A 21010-nucleotide genomic window follows, 5' to 3' on the forward strand; every position below is an offset into this window, starting at 1 on the left:
ATATATATATATATATATATATATATATATATATATATATATATATAACATAATCAATTGGCAGAAATATATCATCCCAATTATGAAAATTTATCAATTTATTTATCTCTTTTCTGTATAGGGCTACTTGTAATATAAATATAAAGAAAATAAAAATCTCAGTACCCTTTTTTTGAAATATTTTATCACAACATGCTTCGGACATTTATGCCATTTTAAGTGATATGAAGTAAATAAAAAATTAATTAATTAATAAGTATTGAAATAAATAAATTAATTTTTATTTACTTCAAATCACTTGAAAATGGCATAAATGTCCGAAGCATGTTGTGATAAAATATTTCAAAAAAAGGGTACTGAGATTTTTATTTTCTTTATATTTATCAATTTATCTTTGGGAAATACATGTTCTTGACGAATATGATATGATTGGTTATTTCAAACAAGAATAAACAGTTCATATTACATCAAATATAACGGTATCAGTCAGCTATCCTCTATAGAAGGCAGTGGCAAGGCAGAGAATCATACCAACGCTGTTCTCCTTCCTTCTCCACTGTCATTATAACGTGGACCTCACTATGGGATTAAATAAAGGCAGCAATTCAATTATTCTCTTGAGAGTCATCTGTTGTTGCAAACATCAGTTTTGCGGTCGTGAACAACGCTGCCATTGGTCGACTGCAGGCGCTGGCTGGAGGCGTCAATGGAAGCCAGCCAATGGGAGAGCTCGGCTGACGGCTGGGGGGGCATTGCCCCTTCGCCCACAAAGTGGTGCATTGAACCAGTGAGGACTGTCTGGCGACTCATGCCCACGCACCGAAGACAACCGTCCAGGGTTCTGAACTGGTGTTCGAGGTAAATGCTGCGGTCGTCCCAGAAAATTACCTGCCAGAAAACAATAAATCACCTGTCAGAAAACAATAAATCACCTGACAGAAAACAATAAATCACCTGTCAGAAAACAATAAATCACCTGACAGAAAACAATAAATCACCTGACAGAAAACAATAAATCACCTGTCAGAAAACAATAAATCACCTGACAGAAAACAATAAATCACCTGTCAGAAAACAATAAATCATTATTTTTTATAGAAACTAACAATTTCTCCTATTAGTCCAGCAAATGATTACATTGTAGATGACGATTTGATAAAGATTCTATCTTACGTGAATTTTTACCTATCACAGAATGAATAAATTCGAGGAAGATGCTTCGATCGTCCTAGAAAATCACCTGTCAGAAAACAATTGAAATATTCATTTCATGATAGAAAATAACTATTCTGCCTAATAGTCCAGTAAATGATTACATTGTAGATGACGATTTGATTGTGCTTTTATCTCGGTACGTGAATTTTGTACCACATATTGAATAAATTCGAGAAAGATGCTGCGATCGTCCCAGAAAATCCACAGTCAGAAAACAGTAAATCATCATAATATGATGATATGAACTAACTATTTTGCCTATTAGTCCAGTCAGTGAATGCATTGTAGATGACGATTTGATTGGGCTTTTATCTTCAGAAAACAGTAAATCATCATAATATGATGATATAAACTAACTATTTTGCCTATTAGTCCAGTCAGTGAATGCATTGTAGATGACGATTTAATAGTGCTTTTATCTTACGTGAATCTTGTATCACAGAATGAATAAATTCGAGAAAGATGCTTTGATCAACCTAGAAAATCACCTGTCAGAAAACAATAAATATTTATTTTATGATAGAAACTAACTATTTCTCCTGTTAGTCCAGCAAATGGATACATTGTAGATGACGATTTGATTGTGCTTTTATCTTATGTGAATCTTGTATCACAGAATGAATAAATTCGAGAAAGATGCTTTGATCGACCCAGAAAATCCCCAGTCAGAAAACAATAAATCATCATTTGATGATAGAAACTAACTATTTCTCCTATTAGTCCAGCAAATGATTACATTGTAGATGACGATTTGATTGTGCTTTTATCTCGGTACGTGAATTTTGTACCACATATTGAATAAATTCGAGAAAGATGGTTCGATTGTCCCAGAAAATCCCCAGTCAGAAAACAGTAAATCATCATAGTATGATGATATGAACTAACTATTTTGCCTATTAGTCCAGTCAGTGAATGCATTGTAGATGACGATTTGATTGTGCTTTTATCTTATGTGAATTTTGTATCACAGAATGAATAAATTCGAGAAATATGCTGCGAACGTCCCAGAAAATCACCTGTCAGAAAACAGTAAATCATCATAAATGATGATAGAAAATAACTATTTTGCCTATTAGTCCAGCAAATGATTAACATTGTAGATGACGAAGATGACGATTCGATTGTGTGCTTTTATCTTACGTGAATTTTGTATCACATATTGAATAAATTCGAGAAAGATGGTTCGATTATCCCAGAAAATCCCCAGTCAGAAAACAGTAAATCATCATAATATGATGATATAAACTAACTATTTCGCCTATTAGTCCAGTCAGTGAATGTATTGTAGATGACGATTTAATTGTGCTTTTATCTTACGTGAATCTTGTATCACAGAATGATTAAATTCGAGAAAGATGCTTTGATCGACCCAGAAAATCCCCAGTCAGAAAACAATAAATCATCATTTGATGATAGAAACTAACAATTTCTCCTATTAGTCCAGCAAATGATTACATTGTAGATGACGATTTGATAAAGATTCTATCTTACGTGAATTTTGTACCTATCACAGAATGAATAAATTCGAGGAAGATGCTTCGATCGTCCCAGAAAATCACCTGTCAGAAAACAATTTAAAATATTCATTTTATGATAGAAGCTAACTATTCTGCTTATAAGTCCAGCAAATGATTACATTGAAGATGACGATTTGATAGAGATTCTATCTTACGTGAATTTTGTATCACAGAATGAATAAATTCGAGGAAGATGGTGCGAACGTCCCAGAAAATCCCCAGTCAGAAAACAGTAAATCATCATAAATGATGATAGGAAATAACTATTTCGCCTATTAGTCCAGTCAGTGAATGCATTGTAGATGACGATTTGATTGTGCTTTTATCTTACGTGAATATTGTATCACAGAATGAATAAATTCGAGAAAGATGCTGCGATCGTCCCAGAAAATCACCTGTCAGAAAACAGTAAATCATCATAAATGATGATAGAAAATAACTATTTTGCCTATTAGTCCAGCAAATGATTACATTGTAGATGACGATTTGATTGTGCTTTTATCTTACGTGAATTTTGTATCACATATTGAATAAATTCGAGAAAGATGGTTCGATTGTCCCAGAAAATCCCCAGTCAGAAAACAGTAAATCATCATAATATGATGATATAAACTAACTATTTTGCCTATTAGTCCAGTCAGTGAATGCATTGTAGATGACGATTTAATTGTGCTTTTATCTTACGTGAATCTTGTATCACAGAATGAATAAATTCGAGAAAGATGCTTTGATCGACCCAGAAAATCCCCAGTCAGAAAACAATAAATCATCATTTGATGATAGAAACTAACAATTTCTCCTATTAGTCCAGCAAATGATTACATTGTAGATGACGATTTGATAAAGATTCTATCTTACGTGAATTTTGTACCTATCACAGAATGAATAAATTCGAGGAAGATGCTTCGATCGTCCCAGAAAATCACCTGTCAGAAAACAATTTAAAATATTCATTTTATGATAGAAGCTAACTATTCTGCTTATAAGTCCAGCAAATGATTACATTGAAGATGACGATTTGATAGAGATTCTATCTTACGTGAATTTTGTATCACAGAATGAATAAATTCGAGGAAGATGGTGCGAACGTCCCAGAAAATCCCCAGTCAGAAAACAGTAAATCATCATAAATGATGATAGGAAATAACTATTTTGTCTATTAGTCCAGTCAGCGAATGCATTGTAGATGACGATTTAATTGTGCTTTTATCTTACGTGAATCTTGTATCACAGAATGAATAAATTCGAGAAAGATGCTTTGATCGACCCAGAAAATCCCCAGTCAGAAAACAATAAATCATCATTTGATGATAGAAACTAACTATTTCTCCTATTAGTCCAGCAAATGATTACATTGTAGATGACGATTCGATTGTGTGCTTTTATCTTACGTAAATTTTGTATCACATATTGAATAATTTCGAGAAAGATAGTTCGATCGTCCCAGAAAATCACCTGTCAGAAAACATTAAATCATCATTTTGTTATAGAAACTTAACTATTTGGCCTATTAGTCCATGTAGAATGCATTATTGTAGATTCGAGTAAATTGCATTCATTTTTTGAATGTGAAAGTCAATGACTGTCATGAAAGTCGCAATGCCTTCATGATTTGATTGAGCATCAGCTCACTTACGTGAACTTTGTATCATAGAATGAATAAATGTGTTTCAATTATCAGGATTATAATTTAAAAAGTTGAAAACAGGCCCATACCCATCCACGGTAAATTAAGAATCTTTATGCAAAATTTCAAGTTGATCAATTCAGTAGTTCAGTCGAAATGATGCGTCAAACATGATTATTTCGTATCCTGTACATAAATAAATAAATGTTTATTTCCCAAAAAAACCAAAACTACTACATCAATTACAGAAAATATTAGATAAATACAATTACATACAATAGTTAGTTACAAAAAATTTGTTATAATGTGTCCTCAAGTTTTTTCTGTGTGGAAATTGACCTACTCCACTATGGCGTACCATGTTCTAGAGTAGGTTTTGTTTCTTTTAAACATGTATAAACCAATCCCTTCCTTTATATAATATAGTACAGATATAGAAGAAGAAGAAGGTATAAATATTAGAAGAAGAATGAGAAGATGGAAGATGAAACCGTTGAATACAATATCTATGACTACAATACAATATCTATGAATACAATACGATATCCGTTGAATACAATATCTATGACTACTCTCAAGCAAAGTATAACGAATTTAAAGCTTGACGAATTGAAAACTCAATGAACTGAATACTTCACGTACTAAAATCTTGAAGAACATTCAAGATTTATGATTCAAGATCAAGAACATTCTATGATTCAAGATCATAGAATAATAGGCTTATTATGGTTATAATAACCATCCTCGGTAAATCGAGAATCTATTTGCAAAATTTCAAGTTGATCAATTCAGTAGTTCAGTCGAAATGATGCGTCAAACATGATTATTTCGTATCCTGTACATAAATAAATAAATGTTTATTTCCCAAAAAAACCAAAACTACTACATCAATTACAGAAAATATTAGATAAATACAATTACATACAATAGTTAGTTACAAAAATTTGTTATAATGTGTCCTCAAGTTTTTTCTGTGTGGAAATTGACCTACTCCACTATGGCGTACCATGTTCTAGAGTAGGTTTTGTTTCTTTTAAACATGTATAAACCAATCCCTTCCTTTATATAATATAGTACAGATATAGAAGAAGAAGAAGGTATAAATATTAGAAGAAGAATGAGAAGATGGAAGATGAAACCGTTGAATACAATATCTATGACTACAATACAATATCTATGAATACAATACGATATCCGTTGAATACAATATCTATGACTACTCTCAAGCAAAGTATAACGAATTTAAAGCTTGACGAATTGAAAACTCAATGAACTGAATACTTCACGTACTAAAATCTTGAAGAACATTCAAGATTTATGATTCAAGATCAAGAACATTCTATGATTCAAGATCATAGAATAATAGGCTTATTATGGTTATAATAACCATCCTCGGTAAATCGAGAATCTATTTGAAAAAATTCAAGTTAATCAGTTGACTAGTTCAGACGTGATGATGCGTCATTCGTGAATTTCTTATCCCGTACATGTATAAGCCAATTCTTTCCTCTATTATATCATAGAATAGATTATAGATAAGTCCAGTGTATGAATGCTTAATACTGTAGATGACATGAAATATGCGAGAGCTTTCTTATTGGGAGATTTTCAGAGGTGTTAGTAGGAGCTGAACGTAATAAACTCAGTTGAATTTTTTCTTCAATTAAACATGAAAATCTCCGTCATTGTTAAGAGTCCCGTGTGAGATTCACTCCTCCCCGAGTGGACCATATATGAAAGGGAGAAAACTTCAAGATTATTTACAATTATCATTATTAAACGAAAATCCAAATTAAATGCTGTAATTCACCCCGAAGACTTCTGCTACTGCAAATATTGACAACAGGGTAAACAGCTTGATGGAAATTCGATGAGAACTACAATCCAAAAATTAGTTGCCAGCCCGGGAACTAATTTTTGGATAGTAGTTCTCATCGAATTTCCATCAAGCTGTTTATCCTGTTGTCAATATTTGCAGTAGCAGGAGTCTTCGGGGTGAATTACAGCATTTAATTTGGATTTTCGTTTAATAATGATAATTAATTCATTAGCTTTTGAATAATTGCAATATCTCAGTAATTTCCATCTGTAGATTAATTACAATATAGTTATTTGTGCAACTAGTGCGCAAAGTGACAGTTTGCTGCACCGAAAGAAACGTTTACGCCCGAGCCGTAGGCGAGGGCGGAATGGTTTCTTGAGTGCAGCAGAGGAACTTTGCGCACGTATTTCACATTAAGTTTTTCCTACAGTTTCCATTGAATATGAAAAGTGGGTAATTATGGGTAAAATTGTCTGAAATGCATCAAATGTAATTCTGTGTAATTTTATTATTGATAAAAACCTTAATTTATTGTCAAATTGAATAAAAATGTTGTCCTTGGTTATAATATCTAATACTAATAATTTGTGCGTTGTGCTTCGTTGCAGCTCTGCTCACTATAGCAGCCCAGTCACTCTTACCAACTTCATTTTGATTTTGCTGCACTGTTGCTCCATATAACCTACTAAGTATTTTGCGTTGCCATGTTGCAAATCTGGAGTGCAGAAAAATTTTTCCCGCACTAGAGCGGAAAAGTGATTCTTTGCGTTCTGTAATCAGTGCAGCAATGGCCACTTTTCAACGTAACTGTAGGAAAATGATATAACATCGATAAATGTGAAAACTATTTATATCACATTTATACCGTTAATCAATGTATAACTTATTCATTGCTCGATCCAAGAGACCCCGAATAATTCGATGAGAAAGTGGTGGTCGTTGAGGTAATTCAGTAATCTTATCTGTTACTAAGAACCGAACGGTATTTGATTACGTTCATCGATAAATTGGTGACTATCAATGAAGCTGAATGATGAGCCTATCGATTATCACAGTGATCGTTGGTAAATTAGTTAATGAAGATGAGTCAGAGACAAGATAAGAAGAGACAACATACAAGTATTATTGAACGGTCGTTATCTTTACTCAACTCTATAGAATCCTCTAATACTTTCTTATCTTTACTCTACTCTATAGAATCCTCTAATACTCTCTTATCTTTACTCTACTCTATAGAATCCTCTAATACTTTCTTATGCAATAATAAGTAGTCTTCTCCAAATATTTTGAGTTTTCGACTTGTTTTAAATCGTCTAGAATCGAGAATATAGGTGGATTTATAACTTTATATACGGTACCGTATAAACAATAAAATAGTTCTAATCGAGCAGTCATGAGTTCCACTCCTGAATCCTTGAAGAGCAAGTTCGAACTTTGCCTCAATAACGACGATTTAAGTGATTGTGAATTCTTGGTTGGTGAACAAAAGTGCAAAATCAAAGGACATAAACTGTTGTTTGGCATCTCTAGTCCTGTTTTCCGAGCTGTGCTGTATGATGGACTCCACAATGCTTCAACTTTCGAGGTAAAAGACGTTGAGCCTGATGTCTTTCAAGGTATGAAACAATTTATCTATACAGATAGTGTGAATTTCTCGTCAGGTCTACAAGCGTGCTCATCATATCTGGCCTCTTGGAAATATGTTATTCCCGATCTTATGTCAAAATGTGTTCAATACATCAAAGACAATATCTCTGTGTCTGAAGTGATAGACGTTTATGAATTTTCTTGCAAGTATAACATTCCAGACATTGAAAAAATTTGTGCGGCTGTCTTTCAGAACAAAACTAGAGAAGTAATGCAGAGTGAAAAGTTTCTTTCAGCCAATGTTCAAACACTAGAAACAATTCTAAAGATGGACTCATTAAACTTGGAGTCTGAACTGGAGGTGTTCAAATATACGGAAAAATGGGCTATTGCAGAGGCTGTTCGCCGAAACATAGATTTGCAGGCGGAATATTTCAATTGCATCAAAAAGCACGTACGGTTTCTAACAATGGATAAAGATCAATACAAAGAAGGCCTGTCCAAGTCTGATCTGATAACTGCAGAGGAAAGAATTTCTCTTTTACACAATCTAATGGACCTTGAAGATGAACTGCCTCACAAATTTTGTCCTGTATCTGAGCCTCGAAATTTTACAATAGGAAAAATTGAGGAGAAGCAAGTAAGAGAGGAGGAAAAAAAAGACAGAGGATACTATTTTACACGGACAGGGAACAGCATCAATTGTGAAGAGTTTAGAGATTCGACGGTTTGTTTAACATTTGTATATACAATGGATAAATCACGTACAATAGATGTGGATGACTGCTCAGCTAAGCTATTCAAAGTCAAACCCACAGTTAAGTTACATTCGCTGAGGAATTCAGAAGATTCTGGAGAAGAGATTTTGAATAATGAAATGGTTGATATTATTTTGTGCATTGAAAATAAGTATGTCATTTTACCCTATTATTTAAAATTACAACTGACGGAAGGGATTTTAAAATTGGAAATTTCTGAGATGTCTGAAAAAGCAGTGCACTCGTAGTATAGTTTAGTAATAGTATATAGTATTTTTTTCCAAACTTGGCAGGGGTGTTTAGATATACACTTTAGTATAACAACATTAATATAAAACATTAGTGTGTGAATTCAACCTTTAGAGAATCCAAAATACATTATATTAAAAAATGTTCAATCTCTGGGAATATGGATCAATAAATAGATAATTGAATTTGCATAATTGATTGAAAAACTGATGAGTGTAAACTACATAATATTTGGACGATTTGTGACAAAATCAGGAAATTGAAGAAGTTTTGGGCAATAGCCTGTTTTTTCTTTTCCGACTATTGTATTGTTCGCTCTATCTAATAAATAAATAAATAAATAAATCTTTCATCAAATAAATATTATATACATCATTATAATAATATTTTGATGATTATTCATCATAATAAATAAATAATATACAGAGTGTCCCAAAAGTAGAGTGCCAAACTTCGAGAAAAGGTTCTATGGGTCAAAACAAGGAGAAACTGTAGAATACATTTTTTCCCCTAAAACACTTCGTTTACGAGATATTCGCCATTTTGTATTTTTTACAATACAATTTTTATCCTCAAATTTTTTCAACCGATCGCTATAAAAATCGGTTCAAATAATAGAGATGAACTGTAGAAAAAATATTCAACTTTGTCCAATTCGAAAATTCAAAATGGCGGCCATTTTAAACTTTTAATCCAAAATTGCATGGAGAATTGATTGATTGAGTACTTTATTTATGTAGATTACAATATATACTGGCTTATACACTTATATACAATAGCTTACAATACAGCAAAATTATAGATGAATTTACATAATATAGACTAGGAAAATAATTTTTGAACTGTATATGATATGAAAAAACAATTTGTAATATAATAACTATAGATAATAATTATATTGTTATGCATCTACATAAATTGGCGGAGCTTTGGACATATCAATTTCCATTCTTCGGAAAGAATATTAAAAATCCTCCCCACTAACTCTCTACAAAAACGGTGATAGATAGAGAAATTTACTAAGAACAAATTTTTTAGGAAATTTTATTTAAAATCAGTCAAAAAAAAAAGAGAATCGGACAAAGCATAACAGAGATACAATGGAATGTGTGTTACGAGGCAGCAAAATATGAGTACATCACCACAGCAGTAAGCTATTAGAAAAAAAAATATTAAAAACAAAATTGAATTATAATTTTTTTATCCAAACACAAGAAAATCATAATTTGATGTTAATACAGACTGGTAGGCTTCCTTGCTATTTACAACGAATTGATGTTTTGCTGCCTCGTAACACACATTTCATTGTATCTCTGTTATGCTTTGTCCGATTCTCATTTTTTTGGTGTTATGAGCACAAAAGAAGTAAAGCTGTTTTCTACGCACAAAAGAAGTAAAGCTGTTTTCTACTTTGTACTAGAGAACAATATTGCTAAGGATATTTGACAATTTCTTAGTCTTTTTATTTAATCTAAGGATATGATTGGAAAGCGAAAGAAATTTTCAATAAGATTCATATAATTTGTTCCTTTGTTTGACGTTCTTGAACTTTTCATTAACGATCAAAGTTGAAAGAAGTACATTCTTTAAGTAAGTTCTTAAAACCAAATTTTAAACAGTTTAAATGCTCATAAAAAGTTCAAAAACGTCAAACAAAGGAACAAATTTTATGAATCTCATTTGAAATTTCTTCCTCTTTCCAATATGCTATAGAATTATTACCATATGGACTATAGAATTTTTCATAATCAATCAGCTGACGAGTGGATTATTCATTGCATGCATTACACAGATGTCTGGCCATGTCTATTTCTATAAGGTAGGGTTTCAATATTTTTTATGATGCGTGCCCATCAGTATCAATATTCTCACATAAAAAAAAACAAATTTAATAGGTGATTGAAAATAATATAAAAAGTGATTAAATTAACTGAATAATTCTGAAGAAATTATAATATTCTTGATTGAAAAAAATTAATTTGAAAATAGTTGAGAAATATTATTATCAGATGGAAAGACTATCACGGAACTGGATAAATTATCATATGGGATACATCATGGGTATTATCATATGAAAGAATTTAAAGTAGAAGAATTATAGATTAGAACTGTAGGCTTCACTGGAAGACTTTAGCAATAAAAATTAATATTTTAGGATAAGAAATAAGAGAACAAAATTAATGGTTAGTCCTAGTGACTAGTTTTAATGGAAGTAATAATAAAAAAAAATATATGGGATACAAATTCAAACTGAGTTTATTAACATAAGTGAGTTTTTGATCTTGGAGAAAACAAATAACAGTTTTTAAGAGTAAATTATGATTCAACTGTGAATTATGATTCAACTGAATCAACTAGAACAGGTGACATCAGATACTTGTGGATGAGAAAACTGCGTGAGGTCAGTTTTCACCTCAGCTGTTACGCCTTGAGACATTCTGTATAGTGAGGTTATTAAGGCAGATAATCGGCAATGTTCCCCTATCTATCTCCACTAACATTATGACGTGAACCTCACCAAAGTAGGTACCTTTTAATATTTTATTTCAGACGAGGTCCACGTTAAAATTAAGGTTAAAGTTTGCATACCTTAGTATGAATGGTGTAAACGGCGAACGTAGCAATAGCCTGCCGATACCTGATCCAGCAAGCAGTTTGCAGCGTGACAGTGCGTGCAGCGAACATACGCGCGAACAGACCCGCGCGCTCGTAGAAATGGTAGCGCGCAAAGTCCAGCTCGCGCAAGTAGCGTGCATTGTTCATGTGACACACCATCATGTCTACATCCGATGGGAGGCATATACCTGTCACCACAAAATGTCTGTTATCATTCAAGTTTCCACCATTTCAATCATTGTACATAATTTATGTTTGTGATTGATTGATTGATTGAGTACTTTATTTATGTAGATTACAATATAAACTGGCTTATACACTTATATACAATAGCTTACAATACAGCAAAATTATAGATGAATTTACATAATATAGACTAAGAAAATAATTATTATTGAAAGTATATGATATGAAAAAGTAATTTGTAATATAATAACTATGGATAATTATATTGTTATGCATCTACATAAATTGGCGGAGCTTTGGACATGTCAATGTCCATTCTTCTGAAAGAATATTAAAAATATCCTCCCCACTAACTCTCTACCAAGAAGGTATATATGTGATAGAGACATACAGGTAAGAAAACTCATACGTAAGTTGATAATTTATTGTTATAATAGAATGAGCAATAGATATTTTGCAGAGAACCGAATCAAATCAAATTTACTTCTTTCAATTAGTTGCACAGTTGACAATATTATCATAGGGTACCTACTGAAAGTGTAACCATAGAGAAACAATATAGCGTAAGTAGATATCCCATGGTATAGGGCGTTTATGTCGCTACTTTTACTGTTTATCTCAAGCCGATTACTGTTGATTATTGTCGAATTTTACTGTTTTGTTGGGCTGAGAGTGTATGAACGGCGAAAATATAAGAGACTACCAGTGTCACACAGGAAAGAATTACATGAACTATCGGCTTGAGATAACAGTAGAAGTTGCGACATAAACGCCCTATACCATGGGTTATCTACTTACGCTATATTGTTTTTCTATGGTGTAACTTACTGATATATTTGTATTTTATTGTATCATGTACCGTATTATGTTGTAGCTTATATATATTTGACTCTTGTATTGTATCTGATGACATCAGATATGGCTGCGATAGAGTTTCTATTCTTAGTCTATTCTTATATTGCTATTGCAATAGAAAACAAGAAATAATTCCAGACTATAAACCACATGAATCAAGCAAATTCAAATTAGGGCCAGACCACATTAAGCGGGTAGGACTTCAAGCGTTTTTAGTAGTTTTTTAAGACTGCAACCAAATCAGCCAATTGGAGAGCTTCCTGCCCTGCGTAGGTACTCTAAAAACGGCTGAGAAATACTTAATTTTCTCTGGCCCTTATTTCTCATTGATGATTTGAATGCAATCTTGGATCAAATAAGGAGCTCCCTTCAGTAAAATTGATTTTATTTTCGCAATTATTGCAGGAAAATCTGAAAATTTTGAGGTTTGAGGGAAGTTTATTATACAATGATAATTTAAGATATTATAATGGGTACAAGAGGATTGATTAGGCCTATAATTTTATTTTTATTCATTTATTAATTGATTGATACCGTGGTGGAACCTTCAAATAATTCAACTTATATGATCGTACACACAATTTTATTTAATATTTATTTATTAGATAGAGCGAACAATACAATAGTCGGAAAAGAAAAAACAGGCTATTGCCCAAAACTTCTTCAATTTCCTGATTTTTCAGTAAGATAGCCTTCATCTCCTCTACAATATTTTTTGATGACTACTATTTTTGGACAATTACTATCAAAATTTGGGAAAGGAACAGTTTTGGACTTTGAGCATATTGTTCCTTTCTCAAATTTGGATAGAAATTGTCCAAAAATAGTAGTCATCAAAAATATTGAAGAGGAGATGAAGGATATCTTACTAAAATTGTGTGTACAATCGTATAAGTTGAATTATTTGAGGTATTTGAAGGTTCCACCACGAGTGATCAATTCAGGATAATACCATAATATGTATAACCAAATTTATCGTTCAAATATTGAGAATACAAAATTTGAATTTCCGTTATTGTGTTATCAATGGCTAACCGAAAATAAATGGAATTGGGTATTTGAAGGCCCATAAATTTCAACAATTATCAAAACAGAGCATTAGAAAAAATTAATAATCAAAGACGCACAATTAATAACATCAACACAATAAAGAATATAACTAACATAATAAATTATTCAGGATTTATAGCATCATCAGGTAAGCTATCTATAACATCATCACATACAGCTACCAGTGAGTATAGAATGTAATACATATTCTATCCTCACTGACAGCTACCGGTACACTAAACATGGCACATTGCAGATTCATCAATTATGGCAGACCAGAGCATATCCTCTTCTATTTAAAGGGCCCCATACACTAGGGAACTTGGATCGGCGAACTTATTGGTTCGGGGAACCAAGTTCGTGTAGGATTTGCCCACACACTGTAGTGGGGAGAGCGAACAACCGTTCGTCACTTCAGTGTCTTTCGGGGTCTGGAGATGAGTGTGTCAAAGTTTGCAGCTGCTGTGGGAAGAAAATATATTGAATATATTATAGATAGAATATATCGCCCTTGCGGACGAACCGAACAAAGTTTTTAATCCAGATTGAAGACCAAATTAGTCACGATTTGGTTCGCAAAGTTCGTCGATCCAAGTTCCCTAGTGTATGGGGCCCTTTATGATTTGAAGGCTATATAATAAACCGTAACGTATATAAATCTAATGATCAAACAACCCACTGTATAAACCAAATAATAGATTATTCAATTTCAAATCAAGACAGATTATTATTGTAAAGTGTGTAGCTTGAATAGTTTCCCAAATTTTGGTTCTTATAAACTTACGATGAGCAAAATGTAGCCAGCACCTCAAAACCTTCAGTTATATTTCCAATACCCCTTTTTTACTTTTCTTGCCCTATTACCATAGGTAAGGAAAGTATTGCTTTCCGAAAAAAATTAAGGTACCCCAATTTCTAAATTTCTATACGTTTCAAGGTCCCCTGAGTCCAAAAAAGTGTTTTTTTGGTTCTTGGGTATTGGTCTGTGTGTGTGTGTGTGTGTGTGTGTGTGTTGTGTGTGTGTGTGTGTGTGGTGTGTGTGTGTGTGTGTGTGTGTGTGTGGTGTGTGTGTGTGTGTGTGTGGTGTGGTGTGTGTGTGTGTGTGTGTGTGTGTGTGTGTGTGGTGTGTGTGTGTGTGGTGTGTGTGTGTGTGTATGAGTGTATGTGCGTCTAAGTACACGATATCTCATCTCCTAATCAACGGAATGACTTGAAATTTGGAACTTAAGATCCTTACACTATAAGGATCTGTCACGAACAACTTCGATCAAATGCAATTCAAGATGGCGGCTAAAATATCGAAAATGATGTCAAAAAAGGCTTTTTCGCGATTTTCTCGAAAATGGCTTCAACGATTTTGATTAAATTCATACCTAAAATAGTCATTGATAAGCTATATCAACTGCAACAAGTCTCATATCTGTAAAAATTTCAGGAGCTCCGCACCATCTATGAAAAGTTTTTGAGTTTAGATTTCCAATTATCAGGTCTCAGATATAATTTAAACGGAAAATTTCAAGTGGAAAAGATTGAGCATCTCTTCAATTAATGTCCAGTAACATTTTCACCTAAAATTGAAAATAAGCTTGAAATTTGAGAAAATGTGATAATCCAATTGCAAACTGTTGGCATCTGTTGATTCTGTTAAATGATTCACTATGAAGAGATAGCAGACCTCGTGTGTCTCCAGCGTTATTGCCCTGTCACTAGCTGGCTCAAATCTTTGAATAGTAGACTTGATATGCGCGGGAACACTAGCGTCACGTGATCAATTTTAATAACGGCAAGGAAAGTTGTGAGTGCGCCACACCAGATTTTCTGAAGCATAAATTGATGTGAGTATGAATCATATTATTAGCAAAGATTCTACTAGAAACATAAAAATTGTCCTATAGTGTACGGTACCAATTGGTATTTGCTCACGTCAATTTATTGTCTTATAAGCTAGCTCGCATGCCTGAAACACACTATAACACAGTAAGCACTGTGTATATATAGCCTACTGTAGACAGACACGTGTGCTTTAATCGTAGATAATAAGCTGATAATTGTTGGGCTGCCGAAAATTGAGACCATTATGTATTCTTTTTTCTATTGGCATCCTCACACACATAAAAAACCGGCAAAATAGTCTGAAGAGGAAATCAAAGCTGGATTCCTATGTTGGCGACAACATCCCGTTTCCTTCGTCGAATCTATACGCTCTGAGCGTTTTTCTTTCTTTGATAACAGTGTGCTTCAGTTCACAAATAGCCACTTATTAAGAATTGCGTCAACGTTGTAATTAATCTTGAAAATTGTTCAGGGACATTACCCAGGCCACACAATAAAAACGAATACCTTAAATAGAGAACATTAACCAACAATAATAATACCGGTTCACATAGCAAGAATTCATTTATGTTTCACTTTCAGTCTATTTTTGTGGATTGTAGTTGACCGAGCGAAGTGAGGTCTAGATTCAAGTCGATGGTTTGGCATTTCTCTTAATGTTTAGATGTTTAAATGTTTAAATGTTTAAATGTTTAAATGTTTAAATGTTAATGTTTAATGTTTAAATGTTTAAATGTTTAAATGTTTAAATGTTTAAATGTTTAAATGTTTAAATGTTTAAATGTTTAAATGTTTAAATGTTTAAATGTTTAAATGTTTAAATGTTTAAATGTTTAAATGTTTAAATGTTTAAATGTTTAAATGTTTAAATGTTTAAATGTTTAATGTTTAAATGTTTAAATGTTTAAATGTTTAAATGTTTAAATGTTTAAATGTTTAAATGTTTAAATGTTTAAATGTTTAAATGTTTAAATGTTTAATGTTTAATGTTTAAATGTTTAAATGTTTAAATGTTTAAATGTTTAAATGTTTAAATGTTTAAATGTTTAAATGTTTAAATGTTTAAATGTTAAATGTTTAAATGTTTAAATGTTTAAATGTTTAAATGTTTAAATGTTTAAATGTTTAAATGTTTAATGTTTAAATGTTTAAATGTTTAAATGTTTAATGTTTAAATGTTTAAATGTTTAATGTTAAATGTTTAAATGTTTAAATGTTTAAATGTTTAAAGTTTAAATGTTTAAATGTTTAAATGTTAAATGTTTAAATGTTTAAATGTTTAAATGTTTAAATGTTTAATTGTTTAAATGTTTAAATGTTTGAATGTTTAAATGTTTATATGTTGCGCATTTACGGCGAAACGCGGTAATAGATTTTCATGAAATTTGACAGGTATGTTCCTTTTTTAATTGCGCATCGACGTATATACAAGGTTTTTGGAATTTTTCCATTTCAAGGATAATATAAAAGGAAAAAGGAGCCTCCTTCATACGCCAATATTAGAGTAAAAATCAGACTATAGAATTATTCATCATAAATCATCATAAATAGGCTACGAAAAAATGCATAAAAATGGACGCTGAATAAGTTAATTATGTTTGAAAACACAACAAACTCACACAACAAAATACAAAGAAAGGGCGCTGAATAATCATGTGTAGAAACAATATGTTTAGAAATATGTTTAGAAACAACAAACTCAAAAAATAAATACTACCTATGAAGGGGCTCTAAACAATTTTATATGGAAAACACAACGATCCACGCTCGATAATTCAAAAATTAATTTATTTCGCAAAACTTAATAGCCTACATATTCACATTATTTCAAAACATTGTAATAACCAGCTGAAAAGTACAAAATACTAATGAAAATCCACTTCGAAAACAACTTATTTTAACATTATTTGTTTTGCTTTAGAAGACAAAAAGATAATCAAAGAAGAATGTTATTAAAAATGTAAGTTTTCAGCTCACCATAAATCTTGGTAGTCTCATTAATGCGCACTCTCTTGTTGAACACTATTCCTACGAGCAGAGTGAAGACCGTTCTCAGGAAGTAGTTGACATCTACGAAAATGTAGAGTACGGCAATCGGCCAGACTAGCGTCGTGACGTCCATTGTGACTGAAGACGCGCAACTGGACAAAGCTGCAAAGTAGGCCTACGGTACACCATGCACCGTAGTGTCGTCTGTTGTCTGAATGGCAACACAATTTGACCTCGACCTAGGCCTACCTGTTCGCTATACTGCCACTATTCGCGGAATTACGCGCATCCAACATAAAACCACTTTTCGGCTACAAAAAGACTACTTTGTAGATTATCAACAACCTGTGCCGATATTATAAAAAACCAAGTTTCGACTACAAAAACCAAACTTGCGCCGATATAATTGGTTCATGTGTATCGCTTCCGACTTGGATATGATGTTTTGCCGCTTAAAGACCTTCAATCAAGACCGGTTGCGTCTGTATAATTTTTATTCTATTCAAACGGATTAATTGAGTTGCAGGTTTATGGTGAGAAGTTGCGCTTATTGTGTGTTCTTATCGCCGTTGAAACAATAATATATAGAAAGAAAATTTATTTCGCCAAAATACAGAATCACTAGAAAATATTTAGTCACATAATATTCATTTACGCCCCTTAGATTTATTTCTGCATTCTTTTTCTTATGAACATTTTGTGATACGAATTCAGTCAACTAAATCCTGTATCAGAATGTTCCACTCCATTAAAAAGCGCGAATAATAACTAACTTCATTCAATTAAAAATACTTGACAGTGAATAAAAATTTAATCTTACTATGAAATTACCGTTGACGATCAACTAATTATGTATTTTCATGAGCTGTGACCTGTACTCAAAAAAAGAAACAATTATTTCTGAGTTTTCTACAGCAGAACTTTTCATCATAACTATTACTTTTATCAAGTAAACAGAGAACGAGATTCTATCTCGAGAAAAAAGTGCTCTTATCTATATAATAAGAGAGAGTAGGGTTGTGTTTGTTCGTTTGTTCGCATCAAAACATGTCAACTTGTATACAATAAAAGTCAAAGACCCGGTTGAGTAATAGCCGGATAAATTTTAACCATGATTAATTTCACGAGAACCAATTAGAGAAGGCGGTTTTGAAAAGACGGCTTCTCTGATTGGTTCTCGTGGAATTAATCACGGTTAAAATTTAACCGGCTATTGTGCAACCGGCACAGAATTTACAAGTAGTATGGATACTACAGATTACAACGCAGAGTCGATTTATTGAGAGAAAATATAGGTAGGTAATAAAAACACATTCTACTTCAAGATCAGGCGTTTATTTCCATGGATATAGAAAAGTGAAAACATGAAAAAAAATACAATTTCTAATGTCACTCAATTTAATTTTATTCAAATACAGTAATATATTAGGGTGTTTTTGAAGAGATTGAAACTCAATTCCATAATTTAAAACATGAAAAAAATAAAAGTGAAAAACATGAAAAAGAATTATCATTTTTAATACCGTATCACTAAATTTTTATTTTATTCAAATACAGTAATATATTAGGCTGTTTTTGAAGAAATTGAAACTCAATTTCATCATTTAAAACATGAAAAAGTAAAAACCAAGTAATAACATGAAAGTAGAATTATAATTTCTAATATCACTAAATTTTAATTTATTTAAATACAGTATATATTAGGCTGTTTTTAAAAAGATTGAAACTCAATTCCATAATTTAGCTTCATTTTAGTAATGCATTGTAAAAATTGATTTGCCTACAATTAGAAAAAAGGTAAAAATAAATACTCAATTAGAAAATGGAGCTGAATTCTCAAAATGAGTAAGAATAAAATTATTTGAATAAAATGATTAGAATTAATAAAAAGTCGAATTTAAAACAGAATTTACTGAATAAATGAATTTATAAAACTAACGTTACTTGTTGAGCTATAAGAGAATTGGTTTTCGGCTCTATGATTGATAATTACAATCACCAACGTTTATTCTAGTTGTACTTGGAAATAAAGTAATGTTAAGTCGAGAGAATAATTATTCATACTTGGATGACAGTTATTTGGTTGAAAATTGATTTCTGAGTTTGTAAAATTCAGTTACTGTAATCTAGTATAATTCAACATGAAAATAAATATTATATAATTCAAAATTTCAACAGAAAAAACTACTTCTGATTATACATCAGAATATGAAAATTAAGCAAAGAATTCATAATGAATAAGGTTCACTGGAATATATTTCAAGATTTATCCAGAACTAAATTTGATTTGATTTTGAACACTAGACTACGATTACGTTTAATATGAGTTTCTATTTTTATTTTTCTAAATATATAATTTTGAGCTTGGTTTTACCAATTAGAGAAAAGGTAAAAATAAATACTCAATTAGAAAATGGAGCTGAATTCTCAAAATGAGTAAGAATAAAATTATTTGAATAAAATGATTAGAATTAATAAAAAGTCGAATTTAAAACAGAATTTACTCGATAAATGAATTTATAAAACTAACGTTACTTGTTGAGCTATAAGAGAATTGGTTTTCGGCTCTATTATCGATATTTCCAATACAATAATCTTCATTAGAATTAATCGAAATTCTTTGGTAAACATGGAATAATTATGACTTGACTTCTTGGATCAATAAAAATGATTTTAATTAAATGCATAGAACCTCATAATGAAATAGAACTATAGGCAATCCTAATATAAATAAATCCCATTAAGGAGTAAATAACTCAGTTATTATCATAATAAATTTATTATTTATTTGATACATTTTAAGTAACAGTAACTGTAATTTGAAGGTTCTAGTAAGAGCTAGCTCTCATGAATTTTATTTCAAGGAAATGCCAACATTTTCCAAATAACGAGTTTCACTTGAGCATTTAAAAAAATTTTCACATTTTTTTTGCAGACAGTTTGTGATTTATTGATAAATCAAACATTATGAAGAATTTAAAAAACACAGAAATATGTACTTGAAGTAATAAGATATATATAGAGGTTGATAATATAATCATTGCAATAACTTTACATTGTCTTTATCTTGGTACATAATATGAGGTGAAATGTTACTAAATTGTAATATAATCGTATCTGCAATAACGATAGCTTGTTACATATCATGCTGGTCTATATCAATGATTATAGGTTTTTATCAACCTTGACAAATTATAGAATAAGTAAGAACAATTGTGGGAAGCTCAGTCCAATCAAATTTAAAAATAAGTTCTTTCTTGTTTTCTCACAAGTGAAAAATGAAAATTGAGCAGTGATTATAAACTTCATCATGCATATCAAAGTACGTACATAATCAGGATACCAAACTATTGAAGTTAAAAGCATTTTAATATAGAAAGAATGAATTTAAGATATATTTTTTTAAATCCAGTAAGGCAGTTGATATAATGAAAGGTGAAAGGAAATTTTGTGGATTGGAGAAGTTGAACAATATAAAAGTACGATCATTTATCATTTTTTGATAGAAAAAAATATTAAAGCGATTGTTAGTTCAAAGAAACAGAGCTCCTTGACAATTAATCAGTAATCAGCAATTGGGTTGATTTACTTCAGTATCTCTAGATACGTGGGAAGCAATAGAATACCTGAATATTTGATAATTTTATTCATGAAAATGAAACCTAAATGATACTTCTTGTATTATACAGTTTATATATTTCATTAC

The 21010-nt window shown here is 31.5% G+C and overlaps 2 protein-coding genes across 2 annotated transcripts; one reads left to right on the plus strand and one right to left on the minus strand.

Annotated features, from left to right (window-relative positions):
• Nucleotides 1-333: 333 nt before the first annotated feature.
• On the minus strand, nucleotides 334-17930 carry LOC111045527 (protein THEM6). The gene is made up of 3 exons (XM_039429218.1): nucleotides 17293-17930; nucleotides 11365-11579; nucleotides 334-888 (listed from the first exon to the last, which is right to left on the minus strand). Exons 1-3 carry the CDS (start codon nucleotides 17435-17437, stop codon nucleotides 625-627), a joined length of 624 nt encoding a protein of 207 aa, XP_039285152.1. The 5' UTR covers nucleotides 17438-17930; the 3' UTR covers nucleotides 334-624.
• On the plus strand, nucleotides 7194-8997 carry LOC120351503 (BTB/POZ domain-containing protein 6-B-like). The gene has a single exon (XM_039429217.1). The coding sequence runs from the start codon at nucleotides 7575-7577 to the stop codon at nucleotides 8772-8774; it is 1200 nt and encodes a 399-aa protein (XP_039285151.1). The 5' UTR covers nucleotides 7194-7574; the 3' UTR covers nucleotides 8775-8997.
• Nucleotides 17931-21010: the final 3080 nt, after the last annotated feature.

Source organism: Nilaparvata lugens, chromosome 5, assembly GCF_014356525.2.
Source record: "Nilaparvata lugens isolate BPH chromosome 5, ASM1435652v1, whole genome shotgun sequence".
NCBI classification, from domain to species: domain Eukaryota; kingdom Metazoa; phylum Arthropoda; class Insecta; order Hemiptera; family Delphacidae; genus Nilaparvata; species Nilaparvata lugens.